This window comes from Chamaea fasciata, unplaced genomic scaffold, assembly GCF_029207755.1.
Source record: "Chamaea fasciata isolate MVZ Bird 193981 ecotype frontalis unplaced genomic scaffold, bChaFas1.0.hap1 SCAF_31, whole genome shotgun sequence".
NCBI lineage: Eukaryota > Metazoa > Chordata > Aves > Passeriformes > Sylviidae > Chamaea > Chamaea fasciata.
Window position 1 is genome coordinate 1,896,260 of NW_027094116.1, and position 22,328 is coordinate 1,918,587.

At 63.0% G+C, this 22,328-nt stretch overlaps 2 protein-coding genes, 1 long non-coding RNA gene and 1 pseudogene across 3 annotated transcripts; all 4 read left to right on the top strand.

Moving 5' to 3' along the window:
• The first annotated feature begins 36 nt into the window (after positions 1–36).
• Positions 37–2,683, top strand: FLAD1 (flavin adenine dinucleotide synthetase 1). The gene is made up of 6 exons (XM_066206658.1): positions 37–209; positions 294–1,053; positions 1,504–1,651; positions 1,845–1,943; positions 2,032–2,221; positions 2,606–2,683. The coding sequence occupies exons 1-6, from the start codon at positions 48–50 to the stop codon at positions 2,681–2,683; spliced, it is 1,437 nt and encodes a 478-aa protein (XP_066062755.1). The 5' UTR covers positions 37–47.
• Positions 2,684–2,975: 292 nt separating this feature from the next.
• On the top strand, positions 2,976–3,812 carry LOC136303065 (uncharacterized). Its single transcript, XR_010724157.1, has 2 exons — positions 2,976–3,273; positions 3,381–3,812. It is a non-coding gene; the product is annotated as an uncharacterized lncRNA (long non-coding RNA).
• Positions 3,813–4,963: 1,151 nt separating this feature from the next.
• On the top strand, positions 4,964–7,501 carry LOC136303064 (mothers against decapentaplegic homolog 6-like; annotated as a pseudogene).
• Positions 7,502–8,772: 1,271 nt separating this feature from the next.
• ZBTB7B (zinc finger and BTB domain containing 7B) lies at positions 8,773–21,916 on the top strand. Its single transcript, XM_066206646.1, is given in 5 exon segments — positions 8,773–8,975; positions 8,977–9,067; positions 9,070–9,389; positions 18,704–19,707; positions 20,507–21,916. Coding segments are annotated over 5 exon segments (1,899 nt in total). The 5' UTR covers positions 8,773–8,912; the 3' UTR covers positions 20,928–21,916.
• The last annotated feature ends 412 nt before the right edge of the window (positions 21,917–22,328 follow it).

A 22,328-nucleotide genomic window follows, 5' to 3' on the forward strand; every position in this document is an offset into this window, starting at 1 on the left:
AGCGCGCGGGGCAGTGTCGCTGTGTGCGGGGCTGGCCGGGCGGCTCCATGTGGGGGGTGCTGCGGGCCGCGCTGCGGGCCACGGGGCCAGTGGGCGGGCCCCTGCGCGTTGCCACTTGTCGCCCCATGGCTACTTCGGGCCCAGTGGCAGTGGCCCGGGGATCCGCCAGCACTGCCGGCATCATCGTCATCGGCGACGAGATTCTCAAGGTGCGGCCGGGGGTGGGGCGGGGCGGGCTGGGGCCTGCGCCTGGGGTCGGGGCACTCCGTCATGGGCGTCTCCGTTCCCCTCAGGGCTACACGCAGGATACAAACTCCTTCTTCATGTGCCGGCGGCTGCGTGCTCTTGGCGTGAGTGTCGCCCGGATCTCGGTGGTGCCCGATGACGTGGAGGCCATCGCCAGTGAGGTGGCCGCCTTTGCTGCCCGCTTCACCTTCGTGCTGACTTCCGGGGGCATCGGCCCCACGCACGACGATGTGACCTTCGAGGCTGTGGCTAAGGCCTTTGGGGAGAAGGTCGTCCTCCATCCCGAGCTGGTGGCCCTGGTGCACAAGTTCTTTGGCAAGACAGAGGTGCAATGCCCTGAGATGAAGCTGGCTCGTGTCCCCGAGTCCTCCTGCCTCAACTATGGCACAGATGGGCACACTGGCAACACCTTCAAGTACCCACTAGTCAGTGTGCGCAATGTCTACATATTCCCTGGCATCCCGGCACTGATGGAGCGTGCCCTGGATGGCCTTGCTCACCTCTTTCGCAGCAAACAGACCCACTTCCACTCCCGCACCATCTATGTGGCATCCGATGAGATGTCTATCGCGCCCGTGCTGGACCAGGCTGATGCCACCTTCCGGGGCCGTGTCAGCTTGGGCTCCTACCCAGACTGGACCAGCAACTACTACCGTGTGAAGCTGACCCTGGACTCAGAGTCAGAGCAGGACCTGGAGGAAGCATATTGCTTCTTGATGAGGGAGCTGCCACTGGGCATTGCTGTGCCGTTGGTGTCAGACTGTGTCTTTCCAGCAGCTGTGGAGGTTTACGGCCTGGCTAAGTCAGGTACAAGGAAGAGGTGCTGCAGCCCAGCTCTGTGCCTCCATGCTTCTCCTGTGCAATCTAGCAGGCCTGGGGCAGTGGGAACAGCAGCCTGGGAGCAGAGTTTGCCTGTTGTGGTGTGCTGGGAGGCTTGAGGGGTGCTGCAGCTGCAGTGGACTTCATTCCACGTAGGTGGGAATAGGATCTGTAACCTCACCTGGGGCTGGTGGTGGCAGGGTCTAAGAGCAGAGTGTACGGCAGTAGCAGCAGTGCCACAGTTCCCCAGTGTCCTCATGATCCCCCTGACATTGTGGCCCACATCTCTGGGTTGAACAAACTCTTGGCTGTGGTGCCAACAATGGCTCTGCTATGTGTCTGGATATGAGATGTATCCAGAGGGTGAAATGCCATAGGCCCTGGGACCATGCTGAGGGAGCATGAGCTGGGCAGGCACCAACTGTCTTGTCCTAGCAGGCTCGGCCCTGGGGCAGAAGGTGGCAGCAGCCCTGCGAACCATCGAGGAGGCTTTGGACCAGTACAGCCTAGTCCAGCTCTGTGTGGGCTTCAACGGGGGCAAGGACTGCACAGCCCTGCTGCACCTCGTCCATGCTGCTTTGCAGAGGTACCCATGCACAGGGTTCCAGGCTGGGGCAAGGCTGAGGGGTCCTGCAGACCCTGGCCAGGGCTCTGGGGCTCTTGCTTGCTCTACCCTGGGGGAATGAGTGGATTCCTAGGGTCTGGCTGGTGGGAATTGGATGCTGCCTTGCCTCCAGTTGCCATCGGTCAGAGTCCAGCTGCATTGGGTCTCTCTGCAGGCGGTTCCCAGTAAGGCAGGAGAGGCTGCAGGTGCTCTACATTCGCACTGTGTCCCCATTCCCTGAAATGGAGCAGTTCATTCACGCAACAGTCCAGAGGTAGGAGGCAGAGTGGGGTGGGCTGCTGTGCTGAGGGTGTGCAGCATTGCATGCAGCCCGCAGTCAACTGCCCACCCTGCCTGCACAGGTACAGGCTCCAGCTCTGCACTGTGGAGGGCTCCATCCGGGAGGCACTGGCCCACCTGAAGGAGCAGCAGCCACAGCTGGAGGCTGTCCTGATGGGAACACGGCGAACGGACCCTTACTCGTGTACCCTGACCCCTATGTGTATGACAGACCCTGACTGGCCCCCTTACATGCGGGTGAACCCCTTGCTGGTACGTGGCCTCCACCTGCTTTGGGGCTGGGATTGTTGTCACAGCACTTGGCAGAGGGACCTGACAGGGCTGGGGACCAGCACTGATCCACCCCCATCCTGGACAGCTTCTCAGAAATTTTGCTCTCCCAGAGTATCTGCTGCCCCTCTGTACAGCCTTGGGTGCCCCTTGCTGCAGTGAGGCTGCTGGGTGCTGTTGGGCAGGGCTCATTCTTGCCTGCTGGGGGGTTTCCCTGTGTTTGGGGAAGTGCTGGGAGGGACAGTGGTGCTCTGATATCCATGTGGCTCTCCCAGATGCTCTCCAGAAAGGTCTGGCTTGCTTCCCTGGGAGGCAAGGGAGCAGCCTTTTGGCTCTGCATCAATCCCTGCCCAATTCTGTCTGCAGGACTGGACCTACCGAGACATCTGGGAATTCCTGCGCAAGCTCTTTGTCCCCTACTGTATCCTCTATGACAAGGGGTGAGTTCCCAGTGCTGCCCTTCTCACATGCACAGCCAGTGCCCCTGCAGGGTGCAGTCCTGCAGCTGCTTCTTCCCTCTGCAGCTACACGTCTCTGGGCAGCATGGCCAACACAAAGAAGAACCCAGCGCTACGCTATACTGATGCTCAGGGCCGGGAGAGCTACCGGCCTGCCTATGAGCTGGAAAATGAGGAAGAAGAACGCACCTCCCGCCAGTGAAGGCCACGCTCTGGGAGGCTCCACTGGAATGCTCCTGGGAGTGACATTGAATAAAGTTGCTGCCTGTCAGCACTAAATAAACCCACTGCAGTCTGCACTGCACTAGCATGTGGCCTTGTTAAGCCCTGAGGGCTCCGTGGGGCAGGAGTGGGAGGAACAAAACAGTCCCCAGGTTGTGCCCCCTCCCTGCACCCACTGTTGTGGAAGTTTTGGAAATGTGGAGAATGTAACAGGTTCCAGTGCTTGCCAGGGCCCTGCATGTCAGCACTGCTGCCTCTCCCACCGTGTCAGATCCTGCTGATTCCTCATGGGCCATGCGCCTCTTCTGGACAGTGGCAACCTGTCTGCGGGGGGCTCCCCAGCAAGTTGCACGGGTACAGGCACTGGCACTGCCAACACATACTGCCACCTCCCTGGGGCTGTGCTTGGGCTCCTGGTTGCTGCGGCTTCTGCGGGAATGCATCTACCTCCTTCTCTGCAGCTGGTGCATTTGTGAACTGCTGGACTAGGGAAGGACCCCTGCAGTGTCACAGGACCCTGTCAGCCCCTGCCTGCCCTGGTGCTGTGGGTGAGTGACCTGCCTGCAACTTGACTTGTTGTGGTGCTTGGAACATGACAGGGGCCTGGCTGTGGTGTTTGGGGGCGACAGAGCCCAACCATGGTGCTCCTGGAGTGAAAAGGGCCTGGCCATGCTGCTTGAGGGGAGACACAGAACCTGGTTGTGGCGGTTCTGGGGATTTAGATGGTGTGGCCTTGGTACTGGTCAGTGGGTCCTTACCCCTTGTGCCTCTCCCCCTCCCCAGGACTGTGCTTGTTACCCTGTGCTGATGGAGATGATGGACTTCTGGCACTTAGACTCTGCTCCAGCTTGTGCTCCCCCCAATCAGAGACCCCAATAAACCTGAGCAATGCCTGACTGGCTGCATCTGTTTGGGCAGAGCTCTGAGAATGTGTGTGCTTGTGTGTGTGTCCCCAAACCTTCCAATCCTACCTCTGAGTAGCACTAAAGCACTCCAGCGCACCCCTTGCCCCTGTCCAGGACTGAGGGTCCCCACATCCCTTGGGGCCAAGGGGCAGGAGTGGGGAGCTGGGGTTCTGTCTGCATCTCCTGCCTGCTCTCCTACTCCTGGCCATTTCCTGTTTCAGTCTGTGGGAAGCAGCTTGAGCAAAATATCTCCAATGGGCCAAATGTGGCTGAGAGCTACAGCAAAGGTCATGGCAGGTGGCACCAGAGCGTAGCTGTGGGTCTGTGAGCCCACCCAGTGCTGCCTGTGCTGGTGCCTGGCCCAGCACAGGGGAAGCTCTGTACACCCCGTCCTCGGCAGCAGCACTGGCGCCAGTGTGGCTTCCCTTATCTCGGCGGGAAGTCAGGAGCAGGAAGCCTGGCCTGGTGTGGGATAAGGGTCCCATTTACATTAGCTCCTTTGTTGTGGAACAGGCTCCCACCCTCACCCACTGCCTGCGGGGGGGCCCTGGCCAGGTCAAGAACTGAGGGGCAATAGGAACCCCTGCCCAAGATGCCACAAGGGGCTTAGGTGGTCCTTGCAATGGTCCCTGTGAGGACATGAGTAGGGATGGGGTCTGTCACGATGGTGCCCTGCCACTGTGCCTCATGGCTTCCCCCTGCCCAGATCAGCTACTCAGCTGGACCCTGCCCTGTGGGTGTGCACCAGTGTCTGTGTTGCTGTTTGGGCTCCTGACTGTGTACAGCTGCCTTAGTAGCATGGTGCTGGGCATCCCTGACCACTGGAGCCTGTGTATCTGGCGCCTGCCATGTCCTGGTGTGGTAGCCCTGATGTGGTGGCCCTGGTGGTGGCTTAGCCCCAGGGCTGGCTGGGATGAGGGAAATCAATGAATTCCCCACATGGGAAGGTCTGGGGGAGGGGAGAGTGTCCCAGCACAGGAAAAAGTCCAGGCAGTGACGTGTGGCGGACAGAGCAGTGCCGGCCACCCTGAGAGCAGAGCCTCATGCAGTGCCCTGGAGCCTCTCACCCACCTCCACCACCCACCGTGAGTGAGACCCTCTTCTGCAGGAACCCCTTGCCCAGCCCCATGATGGGGGAATGTGAGGGGAGGGAGCAGGTGCCATGGGCAGGAGCATATGGACCCCTGCCCTCACTGTCTCAGCACAGGCAGGTTCTCCAACAGTGGGAATCGTTTTTGGGGTCATGTCTGATGTGACCTTGGGGATGCCAGTACTCCTTGAAGTGGCACCGTGCCCTCAAACAGCAGCAAACCCAGGCAAAGCAGCCTTGCCGGGGATCTGGGAGGACACAGGAGGATGCAGCAAGGTCCCCATTGGGACCCTCTGGAGCCACAGCCCTCTCAGGGCACAGGGGGTGATGCCTATCTCCATTCTGCAGGTGGTCCCCACGACCACCCCATGTTCTGTTCACACCGTGCTGGGCTGGTGCGGAGGCTGTGGCGGCAGTGCTGTGCAGCAGCCAGCCCTGAGGATAGCCCCAGGGCTCTCAAACCAGCAGCACATGCCCTCTTCAAGAAGCTGAAGGATGAGGAGCTGGAGCTGCTGGTGCAGATAGTAGAGAGCTAGGGTGCCTGGGAGTCCGGCTGCGTTTTGGCATCACGGGGGGACCCACGAGGGGTTAAGCAGGGACTACCCCCTCAAGTCCTGCTCTGTTGCCTCTTCCGCTGGCCTGATCTCTACCAGTCCCATGAGCTCAAGCACTTTTGCTACTGCGCTGGGGGCCAGGGGGTCTGCAAGGACTTGGCTGTCCTGTGCTGCAACCCCCATCATTTCAGCCGCCTGGCTGTACCTGGTGAGTGCTGGTGGCAACACTGGAGGCTGCCTCACCCTCCCAGGCTCTGACCCCTGCTCTCTGGGGCTGGCTCAGGGCACCAGTGGGGCAGGATGTACTTCCAGCCTCTCATTTCCTTCTCTCTCCCCTGCAGAAAACCCGCCACCCCCCTACTTGAAGGCATCCTGTGGTCCCTCTTGGCCAGATGAGCCCCAACACCCCAGCACTCAGCTCCTGGAGTAAAGCTACAATGGTAGGGACTGGTGCGGTAAGATGGGCCCACCACACTCCACAGCTCTCTGCCACACCCAGCAGGCAGGAGGGCACTGGGCAGGGCTGAACCCTTGAGTCAGAAGCAGAGATTGGAGGGGACAGAACGTGAAAATCAGGGAATGGAGCCAACAGTCACTCCCAGCAGGAGGAAAAGACTCTGGCATGGGATGAGGGGTTCCTGCGGGGGGAGCAGCCTGGGCCCGGACACCCCCCCCCCTCCACTGAAGCTCCTGTTATTCTTGGCAGCACCATGCTCCCTACTGGAGGAAACGCTGTTTATGGGGACACACACAATGTGCCTTGACGCACACAGCCCCAGCTCCCACCTGGCTGCTGGCCCTACCTTCCCCTGCATTCAGGGATCAACCCCCCTCACAGCCCTCCCCCACCCCTTCACCGTGGTACTTGGGGACTGGGAACAACTCCAGAGACACACACAGTGCAGGACCCTGTGCTGAGGCATCCCTAGAGCACCACATCCATCTTTCTGTCCTCATACTCCCTCTGTGCCCACTCCCCTTGGCCCATCCAGCTGCTTGTCTCAGTCATGTCCTGATGGGCACAAGCTCTGGTCTCCCCTGCCAGACACCAGCCTCTCATGGAGCACTGCCAAGGATGGCTGTTGGTGCAAACTGGCTTACTGGGAGTACCAGACACGCGTGGGCCGCCTTTACGCTGTGCATGAGACATCAGTGAATGTCTCCTTGTGAGCTGCCATGGGGCAGTGGGTTCTGCCTGGCCCAGCTACCAGCTGCTTACCATAGCTGTGCTGTCCGGTGGGCACGTGGCAAAATTGGCCGGGTGCTGCTGCTGAGCTGGGAGCCAGGAGGTGTCCGGGCATACAACCGCAGCGAGCACCCCATCTTTGTTGGCTCGCCCACCCTGAGCCCCCTTGGTGCCTGCGGGCTCACTGTCCTCAAGGTGCTGCCTGGCTGCTTGGCAAAGGTGTTCGATTATGAGTGGGCTGGGGACAGAGAGGGCTGGCAGCTACCTGGGGAGGGACCCTGTGACCCCCACAGCATCCACATCAGCTTTGCTAAAGGCTGGGGACCCTGCTACTCCCGGCAGTTCATCACCTCCTGTCCATGCTGGCTTGAGGTCCTGCTGAACCAGCCATGCTGAGGCTGAGGCTGGTGGGGGGTGCCAGGGAGCTCCCCCAAAGCAGGATTGCAAACTGGGGGGTGCGAGGGAGTCCCCAGAAGCAGGTTCGAAAGCTGGGGGGCCCTTCTACTGTTCCCCAGTCTGTGTCTTCCAGAGCTGTGTTGCAGCAGGATCGTCCTGGCTCTGGAGATTCTGCCTGAGCATTGACTGGATGCAGTCAACTGGATGCAGTGCCTCCCTACATGGCACATCACCCTGCCAGCATCTGCTTCCCCCAGGCATGGGGCCCTCAGTGACACAGGGTGCTATTTAATATCTATTTTATTTTATTTTATTATTTTAATGTTCAAATCTGTATTAATTAATCTATTTTTGTAAAAAACCCAAAGCATAAGGCAGGAGTCCCCGTTGTTAGCGCCAGGCATGGGGGGTGGCATCCGGGGCCGGTGGGGACAGGGAGAGCAGGACAGAAGGGAGGTAGGAGGGAATGGGGAAGGAAGGGGGAGCTGTGGGCCTAGATGTCACTGTAGACAAGGGGAATGGGAGTGAACTGGCACGGCTGGGGGGGTGGAGCAGGTGAGCACAGCTGGATTGTGGGGCAGGTTAGAACATCTGGATAGGTGTGGGGCAGGTGGAATGAGAGGGGGGCAGGTGACCACCCCTGGGGTGGGGGCTGGTTCAGGGTTACCCAAGCTGAGTATCAGGCCCGAGGGGTCCTTCAACCGTTCTGGCAGCATGGGGGAGCCCCGAGCAAGTGCAGCCGAGGGGATCCCGGATTGCCTGAGTCGCGTCTGCTGTTTTTAACCCAAATAAACGGTGCCACCGGCACCAAGAGATCCCCGTGTCCCTATGCGTATCGGTGCCGCCCACGGGGCTCGGCTCTGGGAACCAGCAGTGCCCTCTGCAGGCAGCTGCCGCGGGCCGCGATGACCACCCGATCCTTCCTGCCACGCCGCCGGCCCGGCTGAGCCCGCGGCCCTCGCCCGGCCCCGGTCTTGGGCCCGCCTCGAGAGGTGAGTGCGACCGCACCGTCGGCGTCGCCTCGGGGCAAGCAGGAAGAGACAGACACCGAGAGCACAGCCGCAGGCAGTGGCAGAGCGCAGCGGCTATGGCGAGCCCTGGCCCGAGGGCACAGGCGGGGAGCGATGGAGTCGGGGCTCGGTGGCAACGGCGCGGAGGGTGAGGTAGTTCTGAGGGTTCCCTCCTCCGCCACTCGGAAGCCCGGAGCTTGGCGGGCCGGTACCCTCGACGGGGATACAGGTGCATGGTCAGAGGGACGAAGCTGCGGGGGAGCGAAGCGGGCGGCTTGGGCGAGGCGTGGCGGCAGGTGCCCGGTACCGGGGCCTGGCGAAGGGATGGGGGTCCCGTTCTCGGCCCCGGCGCCGTGTCCCGGCGCGGCGCCCTGGCGCAGCTCCCCCCCCCCCCCAACCACTGACATAACGTCTGCGCGGGGCCGTGTTTGCCTTGGCAGCCCCGGCGCGGCGGTGGCTCCTCACACTTTCCGCTAGCGCCGGGCAGTGGCCGCGCTCCGAGCCAGGCGCGCGGGGGGGGTGAGGTGAGCCGAGGTGAGCCTCGGGCCCACCGCTGCCTCCCTGAGCCGGCAGCGGTCAAACAGGTTGCGCGAGGCCCGCGCCCAGGCACCTGCGAAGGAACCACCCCGCTGGGGGCCGCCGCACCCCGCTCCAGTGCTGCCGAAAACAGGGGGCTGCTCCCCGCGCCGCGCCCCTCTGCGCCCCCGCCTCCTCGGCGCCCGGCACCCCGCGGTGCCACGTTCTCCGTGTCCAGCTCTCCATCCCCCTGTGCCCGGCACTCCAGTACCGCGGTGCCTGCTTCTCGGTGCCCGGTTCCCCGAGCCCGACTCTCCACCCTCCCTACCTCACCCTATGCACGGTTTTCCGTGCCCGGCACTCGAAACTCTCCCTCAGTGCACACTTCTTGGTTCTTACCCCCACCATGCCCGGTTCCCCGCCCCCCGTGTCAGCGGGGCGGAGCGGGCAGTGCCGTGCCGGCCCCGGCATTCGGCGGCCGCAGCGGGCGGGGCGCACTCGGCGTCGGTGGGGCCGCACCGGCGCCGTCTCGTGCTCTCCTCCCCAGGCCGAGAGCCGACCGCCGCCCGGTCCCGTTACCCGCGTCTGACTCAGCTGCCCCCCAGCCGCGCACCCTGGTCCCGGGGGCCCGCAAGACCTCCGCCCTCCCAAAGGGGGTGTGGCTGGGCTGATGGGCGGGGCATCCCACCAATCGGACGCGTGACCGCCGGCCCGCTGCCCAATGAGCAGGCGGGGGCGGGCGCTTCCTGGAGCCCCGGCGGCGGCGGCGGCAGTGGCAGCGGCCGGGAGGCGGGCGGGGCGCGACGGCGGCAGGTGAAGGCGGAGGCGGGGCTGTGGCTCCGGGACCGGTCTGTGGCTCGGGCGGGGCGCGCAGGTGAGCGGCGGTGGGTGGGAGCCGACAGACCCACCGGCAGGGCTGCGCGGAGGTACCGACCCAGCGGCAGCGGGATCGGGACAGGGACCGGTGCGGCGACCGCTTTTGCCGCCCGGTTGCGGTGAGTCGCGTTGATTTGGGATGCTGCGAGCGGCGGGTGGGCATGGTTGGCGCGCGGATCACTGGCACAGGCCTTCTGTCCCCGCCCGCTGCCAGAGCCAGTGGACACGTCGCCCGTGGGGCGGGGGGGCTGTCACTCGTGGGCTGTTCCCGGTCCCTGCGCACGGGGCTGCGGGAAATCTGTGACATCGGCAGGTCCCCGCTGCGTGCCGGGGCGGCTGCCAAGGTTCCGCTGTGGTCCTGTTGTGGTGCTGCTCCATCCAGCCAGGGTCCCCCACAGGTCTCCCCACGAGTGACTGGGTGCTGCCCACCCCCCCTTCCTAACCTGAGAGCAGCTTGGCGGCATGCCTGCTACACCGGGTAGGGACGGCACCGTTGTAGGAGGGAGGCATCTCAGGGAGCCCCTTCTGCACCGGTATTGGTAGAGTTGGAGGGTATCCCAGTGTCCCAGCACGCTGTGCCACGCTGGTGAGCCCCGGACCTGGCACACTGGCAGCAGCAGTGGGTGCCTCACTGCTCGGCTGTGCAGTGGTCCCCACTGGGCTCGGTGTCGTGGTAGCACCTGCCAAGCACCGGTGGACTCTGCCCCGCGCGCCCAGCCCTGCCGTACCTGTCCTCGTCCCCCTGGCTGGCTGCCCCCGGCCGCTGTTTGCCCGGGGCGGGGTGCGGTATTTACCCTCCCGCCGGAGCAGATCCACGTCTTGGGCCACAGCTGCCCTAGATCCGTGTCTGCGTTCACTTGGCCAGGGGAAACAGTGCCGATTTTGTCGCGGGGTGAGTCGCACCGTACCTCAGTTTCTCCCTCCATAGCTGGGCTAGTCGGAGCGGGGAGCAGGCTGGGAGGCACGCGGCACCTGCAGCGACTCAAGGCTTCAGTGGTGATCCTGGTGTTGGGTGCAGAGGGAGGACTGAGCTCAGGAACTTAAAGTGGATGCATAGAGAAGGGTAAACTGTGGCGCAGTGGAGAGTGTGGAGCAGCAGGGCTGGGAGTGCCCATGCCGGGGACGGGTGCAGAGGTGAACATAGGGAGGTGACAGGGGTGTGTGTGGGGGGGGATCATATCAGTGTTGGGCCCTGGGGACCCTCCAAGACCCCCTGCCTGGGCTCAGGCTGCCCCCAGCGCTGTGGTGCTGAGCCCGAGGCTGTGGCAGCACGGCTCTGCCAGCTGGTGCCGTGCACCCTCACTGCACACGTGGCACGAGCGCGACAGGCCTGAGCACACGGGGGCGGGGAGTGGGCACAGCAGGGCGTGCGGGACCAGCGCAGCCCCTGCTGCACCCCAGCCCTCGAGGGGTGGCTGCTGCCCCATGTGTGAAGCAGGAACTTCTTCAGGGCAGGCAACGGATGATGAAACCAGGGAGAAATCTCTCTGGCAGCGTGTGGGCTGCTGGCGGGAGCCCCCGGGAGCCTGCGCTCCCCCAGCGCCACCACCACTGCCTTCCCATGGTGCCGGTAGGAGCGGCCGCCCCGTCTGGAGGATTGGCGCCCGCCTGGCTCCCCGTGGCAGCACTGGCGTCCCTGACATGCCCTGAGACCTGCATGTCCACACCCCAGCAAGCCCCAGGGCGGTCAGAGGACCTGGCAAGGGGCTGGGCTGAGACCCGTCAAACTTGCTCTGCGCCAGCAAGATGGTGCTTGGGTAGCCATGCAGGCGGGGGTGGGGGGGTGGGGGGGGTGGTGGTGCCGGGGCTGTGGCCAGTGACCTTCAGTGCACCTGGCCATGCTCTGTGCCCAGGGCTGGGGAGGTCAGTTGACATGGCAGTGGGAGCCACGGTGCTGGGGTGACTTGTATTCTCAGAGCTAGTAGCATGATGTGATGGAGCCATGGGCAGGCAGGGGAACTAGCTAGGGTGAGGGAAAATGAAAGCAGGTGATGCGGAAGGAGAAGTAGGTCAAGCGAGCTCTGGCCTCTCCCAGCAGCCTTGGTTGCACGGCGTGCTCCACTCTGCCCAGCTGTCTCTGTCATGTTCCCAAGCCCCATGGGCAGCAGCTGGAGTGGGTAGTGGGTAAGGGGGTCCTACCACCAGGCACTGGGTCCCAGGCAGGTGGGTGCCAGGCACTGCCTATGCTGAACACCAGCAAAGTGCAGAGTGTGGCTGTGTTGGCTGATATTCATTGGGTACAGTGGCACTCCAGCAATTTTGCTTTGATTCCTGTCCCCTGGGCAACCATCAGGGCACAGGCTTGGAGCCATAGCAAGGGTGGACAGGAGGATCATCAGCCCCACTGCAGGGCCAAGGAGGAGAAGGGAAGGGACTCTTGTGTCCTGCTCGACTGGCACAAGGCAGCTGATGTGGTGTGGATATCATGGTGGGCCTTGGGGATAGCCCCATGTCCCACAGAGGGGCTTCACAGAGGCTGCCCATGCCTGCTTCACTGTGGAGCCATAGGGCCATTGCTCTCCCCTTGGTGCAGGGCTGGCTGGGGTCTCATCAGTGGCACTATGTGGTTGGAGTGTCTGTGGTAGGCATGGCCTCACTGTCAGTGCTGTGTGGGCTTGGGGGGGGCCAGGGGGGGATTAGAATTGCCTGCCCCCCTTCCCTCCCCAGGATCAGCCGTGGGCAGCAGGGAACTGGCAGCAGGCAGCTGCCGTGGGGGCGGAAGCTGGGCTATTTTGGAGGGTGTGGAGGGGGGGCTGTGGGCTGGCACTGTCCTTGCCAGGTGACCCCACCAGGACCAGCACCACACAGGTGCCTGGATGGAGCACTGGGGCCCAGCCTGTGCCACGGGCAATGCTCAGTCCCTGAGGTACTGTGAGGACATGAACCCTACATATTCAGTAGGAAGTGGCACCAGCTGGGGGAGCCCCTTGGGGCCGTGCAGCACAGTGGGACCTAGGGGGTCTGGCTGCCCTCCAAGGGGTTCCCATGACTGTGGTGCAGGGCTAGCAACTCCAGAGCCAGCTCACCCTGGGGCTAGCAAGCAGGCCCAGTTGCAGGTGAGCCTGCCTGTCCCAGGCTGGTTGCTGGCAGAGCCCCTTCCTTCCTTCCTTCCTTCCTTCCTTCCTTCCTTCCTTCCTTCCTTCCTTCCTTCCTTCCTTCCTTCCTTCCTTCCTTCCTTCCTTCCTTCCTTCCTTCCGCCTGTGCCTCAGCCATCTCCGTGGCACATTGGGAAGGCCAGAGGTGACACACAGAGGCCACATGCCCTTGGCCACATCTGTCCTGGGCAAGCACGTGGCCATGGCGCACCATGCCCTGGCAGGTCAGGGTGCTGCTCTGTGTCAGGAGGTGATGCAGGAGATGGGGTTGCCCATCCTGCTATTGGAAGAGGAGCTGGGATGAGACCATGTCCCATCACTGGTGACACCAGTCAGGGTGCCACTGGCCAAGGCAAGGGTGGAGCTTGGAGATGGATGGATGGATGGATGTTAGCTCATCTTCCCCAAAGGCCAGCACCTCCCCACCTGGCCCCCCAGGTAGGCAGCCCAATGCCCTCCAGCCAGAGCGAGCAGTAGTTTGTGGCCAGCACCTGGGTAGTTGCAACACCCCCAGGGTGGGGGGGCCATGGTGACTCACCCCATCCTGGCCACCAGTAGGAACCCTGACTCAGGGCTGCGTGCCCATGCCGTGCCATGCCCCTCCCTGCCTGCCTCGCCCACCTTATCTCCCGCCCTTAGCACCTGGCACACCTGGGCCAGGGGGGACTGGCGCCATTCCCCTCCTTTATGGGGAACAAAGGGCAGGGGAAGGGTTGGCAGCAGGTGCCACATCCCTCCTCCCTCCCTCCCGTCCCCCCTCCCTCCCTCTCACAGATGCGGTCCAGGGCTGTGCCCTCTTTTGTGCCCCCACTGGGGCAGCTGGTCAGCCTGAAGCATTGTCACAGTGTGGTGGGCAATGCTGCCCATAACCCTGCTGCTGCTGGCTCTGTGCTGCCTGCACTCTGGGTACTGGGTGACTTGTGGTCCCACAGCTGGCTCCTGCCCAGCGCGTGGTGCACAGTGATGGGAGAGGTGGGATGCCATGGAGGGCACACTGGCAATGCCCCTCAGCCCACCTGCCATCTCCACTGCCTGCCCACGGGTTCTTGAACAGCCCAGCTCTTTCCGTAAGCATTGCTGGGGCTGGGCCAGAGGCCTTTTGCTGTCCAGGTGGTGTGGGGCTCTTCCCCTTTCTGCCTGGCCTCCTGCTACAGACAGCACCAGCACGGTGCCTGGAGCCTATCCGGGGCCATGCCAAGGTGCTGCAGTGCAGGTGCCCCTGACCAGTCTGGCGTGGGTGGCCTGGGCGGGTACTGGTGCTAGTGGTGGGGTGTGGGGTGCGCTCTCCAGGCTGCTAATTGCTGTTTAGCTGGGGACACAGAGGGTGTAATTATGGGGGGATTGCGTGAATCTGCAGCCTGACTGGGGAGCCCACGAGTGCCCCTGCCCAGGGAGTGGAGGGGATCAGGCAGCATAGTCCAGCTGGGCCATCATTGTGTCCCACATTCCCCGTGGGACCTCAGGAACGTGCTCCAAGGGTAGAGCAGGACAGGAATCCATAGGATTGAGGGTTGGCTCCAGGGCTGGCCGGGCAGGCTGCAGCATGCTGCACTGAGCCCTGCCCTGCTCCCGCCAAGCGCAGGCGCCCTCTCAGCTTGGCCAGGCTGGCGACGGCCAGTGGCGAGCACCCAGCGCCCTGCCTTGAGGCAGAGGAGAAGGTGAGGGCCTGTATGATGCCTCGACACAGGGGGCAGGGGCAGAGGGCTTGGAGACAATGCCAGTGGCGGGGAAGGCATACTTATGGTACAGGGTGCCTGTCCTGGCAGTGCTGGGAATTTTCTCCCGTGGGAGTGGGCCAGGGGATGCCCCCTGCCTCATTCTGGGTTGGCGCCCCATGACGGCACGGTACCGGCCACAAAGAGTTAATGCCGTGTGTGTTCTGGGAAGCGGGGCTGGGAGGTGCGTGACCCAGGGTGTGGGCGTCGACTCCTTTTGAGGTGGGATCCTGAGCTCAAGTGCAGCGGGGAGCAGGGCCAAGTTCACACAGCACCCTGCCTTCCCCTCCCTGCCACTTGCGGGCCGTCAGCCTGGCCGCGACGCAGCACTGAACCACTCCAGGACACGGGGAAGGTGAGCTACACACCCACCCTGCCATCACTGGCTTGTATGGTGGAGGAAGTTGCCAGGGTGGTGGGGACCCAGTGTAGTACCACTGGGCACTTGGAGATCTGGGCCAGCTGCTTTGGCACCAGCAGGCTGTGGGATGTCGGTATTGCCTGAGCCCTATACCACCTTTGCTGCTGGTGGGATGAGATGGGAGAAGTGGTGAGATCTGGGTCACTTTGGTTTTGCAGAGCAAGGCCCACACCCTATAGTAGCAATGCCAGGCAGCTGGATGTGGCAGTGGGGCAGGTTTTGGCAGAAGAAAGGGGCCAGGATGCCAGCACAGTGCCAGCAGGCTGGGTGGGCGGCAGGGGGACTTTGCTTCTTGTCCCTGCCACAGATGCCAGGAGCGGCTCTGGCAACATCGCTAGTCCTGCTCCTCCATAATAGGGATGCCCTGTGCCCAGCCTCCGTGGCAGCCATCGTGCCGGGCTGGCGCTGGGCCCCAGGTGCAGTGCTGGCTGGGTGCTGAGGTGGGCCACAGTGCTCCAACCCCTTCTCAGTGCCAATGGCTAATGTTCTATGGCTGCGCAGCACATGGCTCTGCCTGGGATCGCTGTGGGTGAGCTGGCCAGTATCGGGGCCTGAGCAGTGCCATGGGGCTCACTCTCAGTGCTGTGGGGTGGGGGACTGTTTATCCTCTTTCATCTCCAAACCATTTCCTTTTGTCTCTACTCATTCTGTTCTTCTTTCAAAGACCAGTGCTGCTTTCCCTACTTCCTCCAGCAATGGGACCCCCAGCATGTTCTTGCTACAGGCTCACCAGCTGAGCCAGACCCCGGTCACCACCTTCCCTGCTGGGCTGACAGAGCGGCTGCACAACCCCTGCCCTGCAGCCACACCACCCTCCACACTGTGGCCATCGGTACCAGGGCCACTGCTGCTCCCAATTGACACAGTAGCAGGCTGGGGGGCTTGCACAGCCCAGACTCCTGGGTCCACATCCTAGTTCCCAAAGGGTGAGGAGCCCCACGGGGTGAGGGGCCAGGGTGACACTGCACTGCGCTCCCCTTCCTGGGTGACTCATTCTCCCCAATGGGGCTGTGAAGTCCCTCGACAGCATTTGTGAATCTTGTGACTGAAAGCAGGGGCACTTGGCAGGAGCCCAGGGTGGGGGACTTTGTTTCCAAAGACCTCTGTCCTCCTTCCTGTGGGGGAACAGGTCAGGAGATTCCCCCTAGACACCCCTTCCCACCCTATAACTCCCACTGTCCCCAAGCCGTGGCCCAGTGCTCAGCGCAGGCTGGCATTGTGCCCTCATCCAGGGTGCCATCCCGGCTTGGTGGCATGGGGCACAGCCTATCCTCATGCAGGATGGGTGCTGCAGGGGCCCTACCCCACTGTGCATGGCTCTGCCTGGCTGGCTGGACCCCTTGGATGGAGGGAGTTGGCAGGTGGGTGGAGCCTGGCCATGGTTGTTGGCATGGGCTGGCAGAGGGATGTCAAGGTGACCCGGGCAGACATTGTTCCTGCTGTCACCCGCCCTGCAAGGGAGCCAGCTTAGCATGGGGAGCAACTCCCACTTTCCTCAGTCCCGTTTGGCTGCTGCAGCTGAAATGTGCCCAGCCACAGCATTGATGTAACTGAGAAAGCTCTGGCATGGCGAGGACATGGGTATTACCACCTGCTCCCTCCCAGCCATCATCTCAAGCATCAGCCAGGGTCCCAGGGGGGACTGGGGTCCCAGGGGCAACTCCAGTCCCCTCACACCTCATCCTCTGCCATTTCCTTATCACTGCGGTGATCTCCTCGACGGCAGCACCCGCTCAGCATGTGACTTCGCTCCTGTGAGGAGGATGTGCGGGGGGGTGGGGGTGTCAGCAAAGGAGCCGTAACAGGCGGTTTGGTGCGATGGAAAATCCCCCTCCTGTCACCGCCACCTCACCCCCACCCTGCCCCAGCCCTGCAGCTATGTCTGCGGGCATCGAGTCCTGTGGCTGCTCACAGTGGTCCCAACGCCCTTACCAAACCTCTGCTGTTGGTTTCTGTGGCACTGGCAGCACTGAGGCTGTGTCCATCTGCACTGTGACATGGTGAGGCTGGTGCCCCTGCCCGTCCCTCAGAGCACCCTGCCACCTGCTGGGATATGGATGGGGTCTCAGCTGCTGCCCTGCATCCAGACACCCCTGCAGGCACGTGCCAGTGGGTGCCATCAGTCTTGTGAGTCTGTGAGTGCCCTGTGCCCAGGTGTCTTGTGGGGCTGGAGGTGCTGTGGGGACTAGGGCAGCTATCGCTGGGGTAGGCAGTGTTGGAGGGCACAGTGCCACCCTATCCTGTCACCGTTGCCTGTGACAATCCTGGGGGTCCATGGAGCTCTGGGCCACCCTTGGCAGGTGCCACATCCTTGTCATCCCTCTCCAGCTGCCCAAGCTGTGGCATGGGGTACTTGCCCTCCTGCTTAATCCTGCCCCTGCAGCTAATCCTGCCTAATCCCACTGGGGGCTGTCACTGCCTGTTGGCTCCCAGGGCCCTGATGGTTTAATCACACCTAATCCGATCACCCCCACCTCAGCAGGCAGAGGGGATCTCAAACAGTGGTGGGATGGGCTTCTGCCAAAGAGGGGGGCTTGGCCATGGGTGCTGGCGCCAGCATCCTAGGCAGTCGGCACTGCCTGGCTCCCAGTTTCAGGGGTGCCTGCTGCCTGCCATGCCGGTTGGGCCTGCTCGGCAGTGGCTGGGGCGGCTCCACAGCCGGTTGCTCCGGGGCCGTTCCCAGTTGCCTGCCGAGGCAGCCCCAGCTGGCAGCCGCCCAAGTGCAGGGAGCGGCCGGCTTGGGGATGGGCCCCTGTGCCGGGGGCCGTCGGCCGCGCCGCCCCTCCATGGGCAAGAGGGGGCACGTCCCCCACGCCCGCCTGCCGACGGCACAGTGTGGCTTGGCACAGCATGGTGGGTTTGGGGTGGATGGGCCTGGCATGGCTCAGCGTTGCCTGGCATGGCCACTGTCCACCATGGCTTAGCTTGGCATGGCACAACTCTGGCAGCACCAAGAGCCACAACCCAGAGGTTGTACCCACCTCTGCCTCCCCCAGGCTGCAGTTGCTGGACTCCCATCCCACTGTCACCAAGCAGTACCAATGTCACCCAGCAGCCTGGCTGGCTGCAAGGGCCATAGCTGGGCATGGTGTCACAGGGCAGGTTGCAGCTCCGGAGATGCCACTGCTGCCTGCACCCTGCCTGCAGGTTGTGAGGGTCATGGGCTCCCCCTTCCCATCCTGTGCTGGCTCCACAGAAATACGTGGGTCCCTGGCGGACCATGGGGACCACAGTGGGAATGTGAGCAGTGCTGGGTTTAGAGCTGAGGCCAAGCTCTGCCAGCCGCAGCGTGGGAAAGGCCTGACTGGTGCAGGCTGGGCTTGGCTGGGCGAGGAGTGGCCCCAGGCTGGGGCACAGGGGGGAGGGAGGGGGCCCAGTCCCAACCAGGAGCGGGGGCAGGAACCGGCGGCACGGGTGCTGATCCTAATCTGCCGTGGCAGGAAGTGTGGCCCCTGTTCCCAGCCCAGCTGGGTTCCATGGGGTGGCCCCTGGCCCTCAGGGTGCTCTTCCCAGCATTTGCCCGCCCACCCACCCGTGCCTGCTGCCAGTGAGGCCCATGTTCCCAGGATGGGGTTGCTGGGAGGCAGTGGCTGTGCCTGGCCATGGCAGTGGGCTGGGGGGATTGTGGGTGGGCTGGCACAGGAAGTGCTGCACCTTGGTGCTGTTCACAGGCACCACGCTGAGATTTCCCCCTTTGCTGTGGCGGCGCGGGCGGCTGGGTGCTAGTGGCACTGGAGGAAGCGTGGGGGCCTGTGGTGGGGGGCCTGTGGTGGGGGGCCTGTGGTGGGGGGCCTGTGCCCGCTAACCTTTACATAGCATGGAGGGAACTGAGGGCAGACCGCGGGCCCCAAGCCTACCCCGGTTTAGCGTCCCGCTGAAACCCCAGTGCCACCCAGTATGTACATGGAGGGTTCCTGGTGCCCTGGCTTCATGATAGCGATGCTCCAGCTGCAGTGTTTCTTCCAGGTGCTCTCTCCCAGGTTCCTCTATCAGTCAGGCAGCATTCTGTCCTTCCTGCAGGTGAGGACGATGGCCAGCCCAGAGGACGACCTCATTGGCATCCCCTTCCCTGAGCACAGCAGCGAGCTGCTGAGCTGCCTGAATGAGCAACGGCAGCTGGGGCTGCTCTGCGACGTCACCATCAAGACACAGGGGCTGGAGTACCGCACCCACCGTGCTGTCCTGGCTGCCTCCAGCCGCTATTTCAAGAAGCTCTTCGCAGGGCCTGGGCCAGGGCAGGAGGTCTGTGAGCTGGACTTTGTGGGGCCAGAGGCACTTGGTGCACTGCTGGAGTTTGCTTACACGGCCACGCTGACCATAAGCAGCGCCAACATGGGCGAGGTGCTGCGTGCTGCCCGGCTACTGGAGATCCCCTGTGTCATTGCTGCCTGTGTGGAGATCCTGCAGGGCAATGGGCTAGAGGCACCTGGCCCCGATGATGGCGACTGCGAACGTGCCCGCCGCTACCTGGAGGCTTTCTCCACCCTCCCCGAGGGTGAGGTGCCTGCCCCACCTCCCCCCCGCCCCACCCCCCGCCGCAGCAAGAAGACCCGCAAGTTCCTGCAAGCCCGTGGTGCCCGGCTCAACAACCATGCCGAGGAGCCACCCACTGAGGCTGAGGGCTCCAGCAGCCCCCCGCCACCCTCTCAACTGCCCTCACCCCCTCTGCCTGAGGGGCTGCCCCTGCCCTATGACAGCTTTGAGCTGCCTGAGGAGGAGGAGCTACCCCCACACCCCTTCCCCTTCCCCTACCAGCCTCCCCTGTCCCCTGAGGAGGCCGCTTCTGACGATGACGCCATTGACCCCGACCTGATGGCATATCTGAGCTCACTGCACCATGAGTCGCTGGCACCTGGGCTGGATAGCCCCGACAAGCTGGTGCGCAAGCGCCGCTCACAGATGCCCCAGGAGTGCCCTGTCTGCCACAAGGTCATCCATGGTGCCGGCAAGCTGCCTCGCCACATGCGCACGCACACGGGCGAGAAGCCCTTCGCCTGCCAGGTCTGCGGAGTCCGATTCACACGGTGAGTGCTGCTGGATAGACTTTCCCTGCCTGATATGTACCAAATGACATCCCCTGTGGTACTCCCCCTGCCAGTCCTACCAGAGCCTGGCCACAGGCCTGGCATGGTTCATGGCGTCTTCTGCATCCCCTGAGTGCTGCCAGACCAATCTGGGGTACCTGATGGCATACTGCACAGCAGCCCTCTGCCAGTCTTGCCAGTGCGTTGCAGATTCAGAGGGTCTTCTGCACCCCATGAGTGTTCTGGACCAACACAGGGTACCCAATGGCATCCTCCATGGCAGCCCTTGCAAGTTCTGTTGTGGTGCAGTGGGATTATGGGGCCTTCTTGCACCTCATGAGGGCTGCTGGACTCACCTAATGTACCCAGTAGTATCCCTTTGTGGTGCCCCTCTGCCGTACCTGCTGGTGAAGTCAGGTCAATGGGTGTTCTGCACTCTCTGAGTGCTGTCAGATCAACCAAGGCCTGATACCTGATGGCACCCATAGCATCACCTGCCAGCCCTGGCATGGTTTTGGTGCAGGTCCAGGGGAGTCTTCTGCACTATGTAAGCACTGCCAGACCATCCTGGGGTACCCAGCACATCCCTCCTGCCAGCAGCCAGCTGCATCAGCCATGCAGCTTGTCCTGAGTTGAAGTACAGCTGTACAATGGTCCCCTGCCCCGTCAAGCACCCAGACCCCTGTGCCCTGCAGAGCATCCCTGCGGTTGGTCTTTCAGCACCACTGCTCTCCCTGCTGTGGTTGGATGGCATGTCAGCTACTCAATGCCAATGTCTCCCTGTGCTTCCCAACTCCAGGAATGACAAACTGAAGATCCATATGCGGAAGCACACAGGTGAGCGGCCCTACTCCTGCCAGCACTGCAGTGCCCGCTTCCTGCACAGCTATGACCTGAAGAACCACATGCACCTGCACACAGGTGCCCGGCCCTATGAGTGCTACCTCTGCCACAAGGCCTTTGCCAAGGACGACCACCTCCAGCGGCACCTCAAGGGCCAGAACTGCCTGGAGGTGCGGACCCGCCGTCGCCGCCGTGATGAACCACCTCCTCCACCCGCTGGGCCCCCTGGCCTCGACCTCTCCAATGGGCGGCTGGAGGGGCTGCGCCTCTCCATTGCCCGCTACTGGGCTCCAGGGCATCCTGAGGAGGAGGAAGAGGAGCCGGAGGGTGAGGAAGGGCCGCAGCCAGATGGCACCGTGCCGGTGGAGACGGCATAGGGCCGATGCAATGGCAGGTGTCATGCTGTTCCATGCCGAACTGTGCCGTGCCCACTGGCGTTTCTGTTCCTGTTTTTCCCGTCACAGTTCATTCCTAGTTATGCAAAGGGGGAAACTCCCCTCCGCCTATTTGCACAAGGGGGTGGGGGGGCCCCTACCACCTCCCACCATTCCCGGGCCCATCTGGTCATGCCCCCGTGGGTGGTAGTGGGATTGGGACTTGGATGTCCCCCACCAGACCCCTCGTAGGTGCCAGGACCGAGCAGGGGCACCCATGGACCAAGGCCTGCCCCCCAGATGGGGAGAGCCCCCCCCATCCTCTTCCCCGTTGTGGGGGGGACACTGCCCTGCGCTGTGCATAGCTTGTCCCTACCGCCCCACTCCAAGCAGCCCCCCCCCCCCCGGCGAGCCCCCCTCGCCCCTGCACTCCTGGCTGCTTTCTCTTGGTTGCACTATTCGGGTGAGCCCACCCGGGTGCGGGGCAGCCCCGGCCCCCCCCGGACCTTTCCCCTTTCCGAAATTCCCCGGCCCTGTGGGACCCCTCTTCCCTGGGGTGGCTGGCCCCCACGGTCACCCCTCTGTCCTTTGCACATGCCCCCCGCAGGGCGCAGCCTCCTCGGGGGTGTAGGGGACCGGCACTATTTGTCTACAATAAGAGTTTTATCTATATTTAAAAAGATGATGTAATATATTCCCCCCCACAGCCCCTCCGCTGCCAACCACCAGCGCTTCCCGGACTCCACATCTGCCATGGGGTGCCGGGAGGGGTGATTGGGTCGGGGAGGGGCTCTGCTCCCGTCATGGCTTTAAAGTGCCTTATGGTGAACTTGAACCTTTTCGGCTACTTGAACCTTTCTGGTGTCAGGAACCAAACAAATCACGGGCGGGCAGCCCCCGCCCCTCCAGGCTGCCTCTGCCTGTCTTTATGTCTGTGTATGTTGTTTTTTTTTTAAACGAAGGCTGCTTGGTAATAAACGGAGAAGCAGGGACTTTCCCCGCGTCCACCTGTCTGTCCATTCTGCACCCCTGTCCTGGAGCAGCTCGGGACTGGGGGCACTGTGGGGCTGGGGACAGGGACATTGAGAGTCTGGGGCACTGCAGGGATGGGGAGGGGGCACCATGTGTGGGGAGAGGGACATCGAGGGGTGAGGGTCAGCATGGGGCTGGGGGCACCACAGGGATGGGAATGGGAACACCATAAAGGCTGGGGACAGGGATGTATAGGGGCTGGAGGCACAGTGGGCATAGAGATGGTGGCACCAAGGTGCTGGAGATGGGAGCTGGGTAACATTGAGAGGCTGGAGTCACAGCAGGGATGGAGCCATGGGCAACATGGAGCTGGGGTATCACAAGGTCAGGACCACCATGGAATGGTGGATCCCAGCTCAGAACACCAGGACT

Excerpts from the sequence above, each read along its gene's own strand:
- FLAD1 (XM_066206658.1), top strand. The coding sequence starts at position 48 with ATGTGGGGGGTGCTGCGGGCCGCGCTGCGGGCCACGGGGCCAGTGGGC. Across the intron at positions 210-293 it reads TCGGCGACGAGATTCTCAAG|GGCTACACGCAGGATACAAA; the intron begins GTGCGGCCGGGG and ends CGTTCCCCTCAG. Across the intron at positions 1,652-1,844 it reads GTCCATGCTGCTTTGCAGAG|GCGGTTCCCAGTAAGGCAGG; the intron begins GTACCCATGCAC and ends GTCTCTCTGCAG.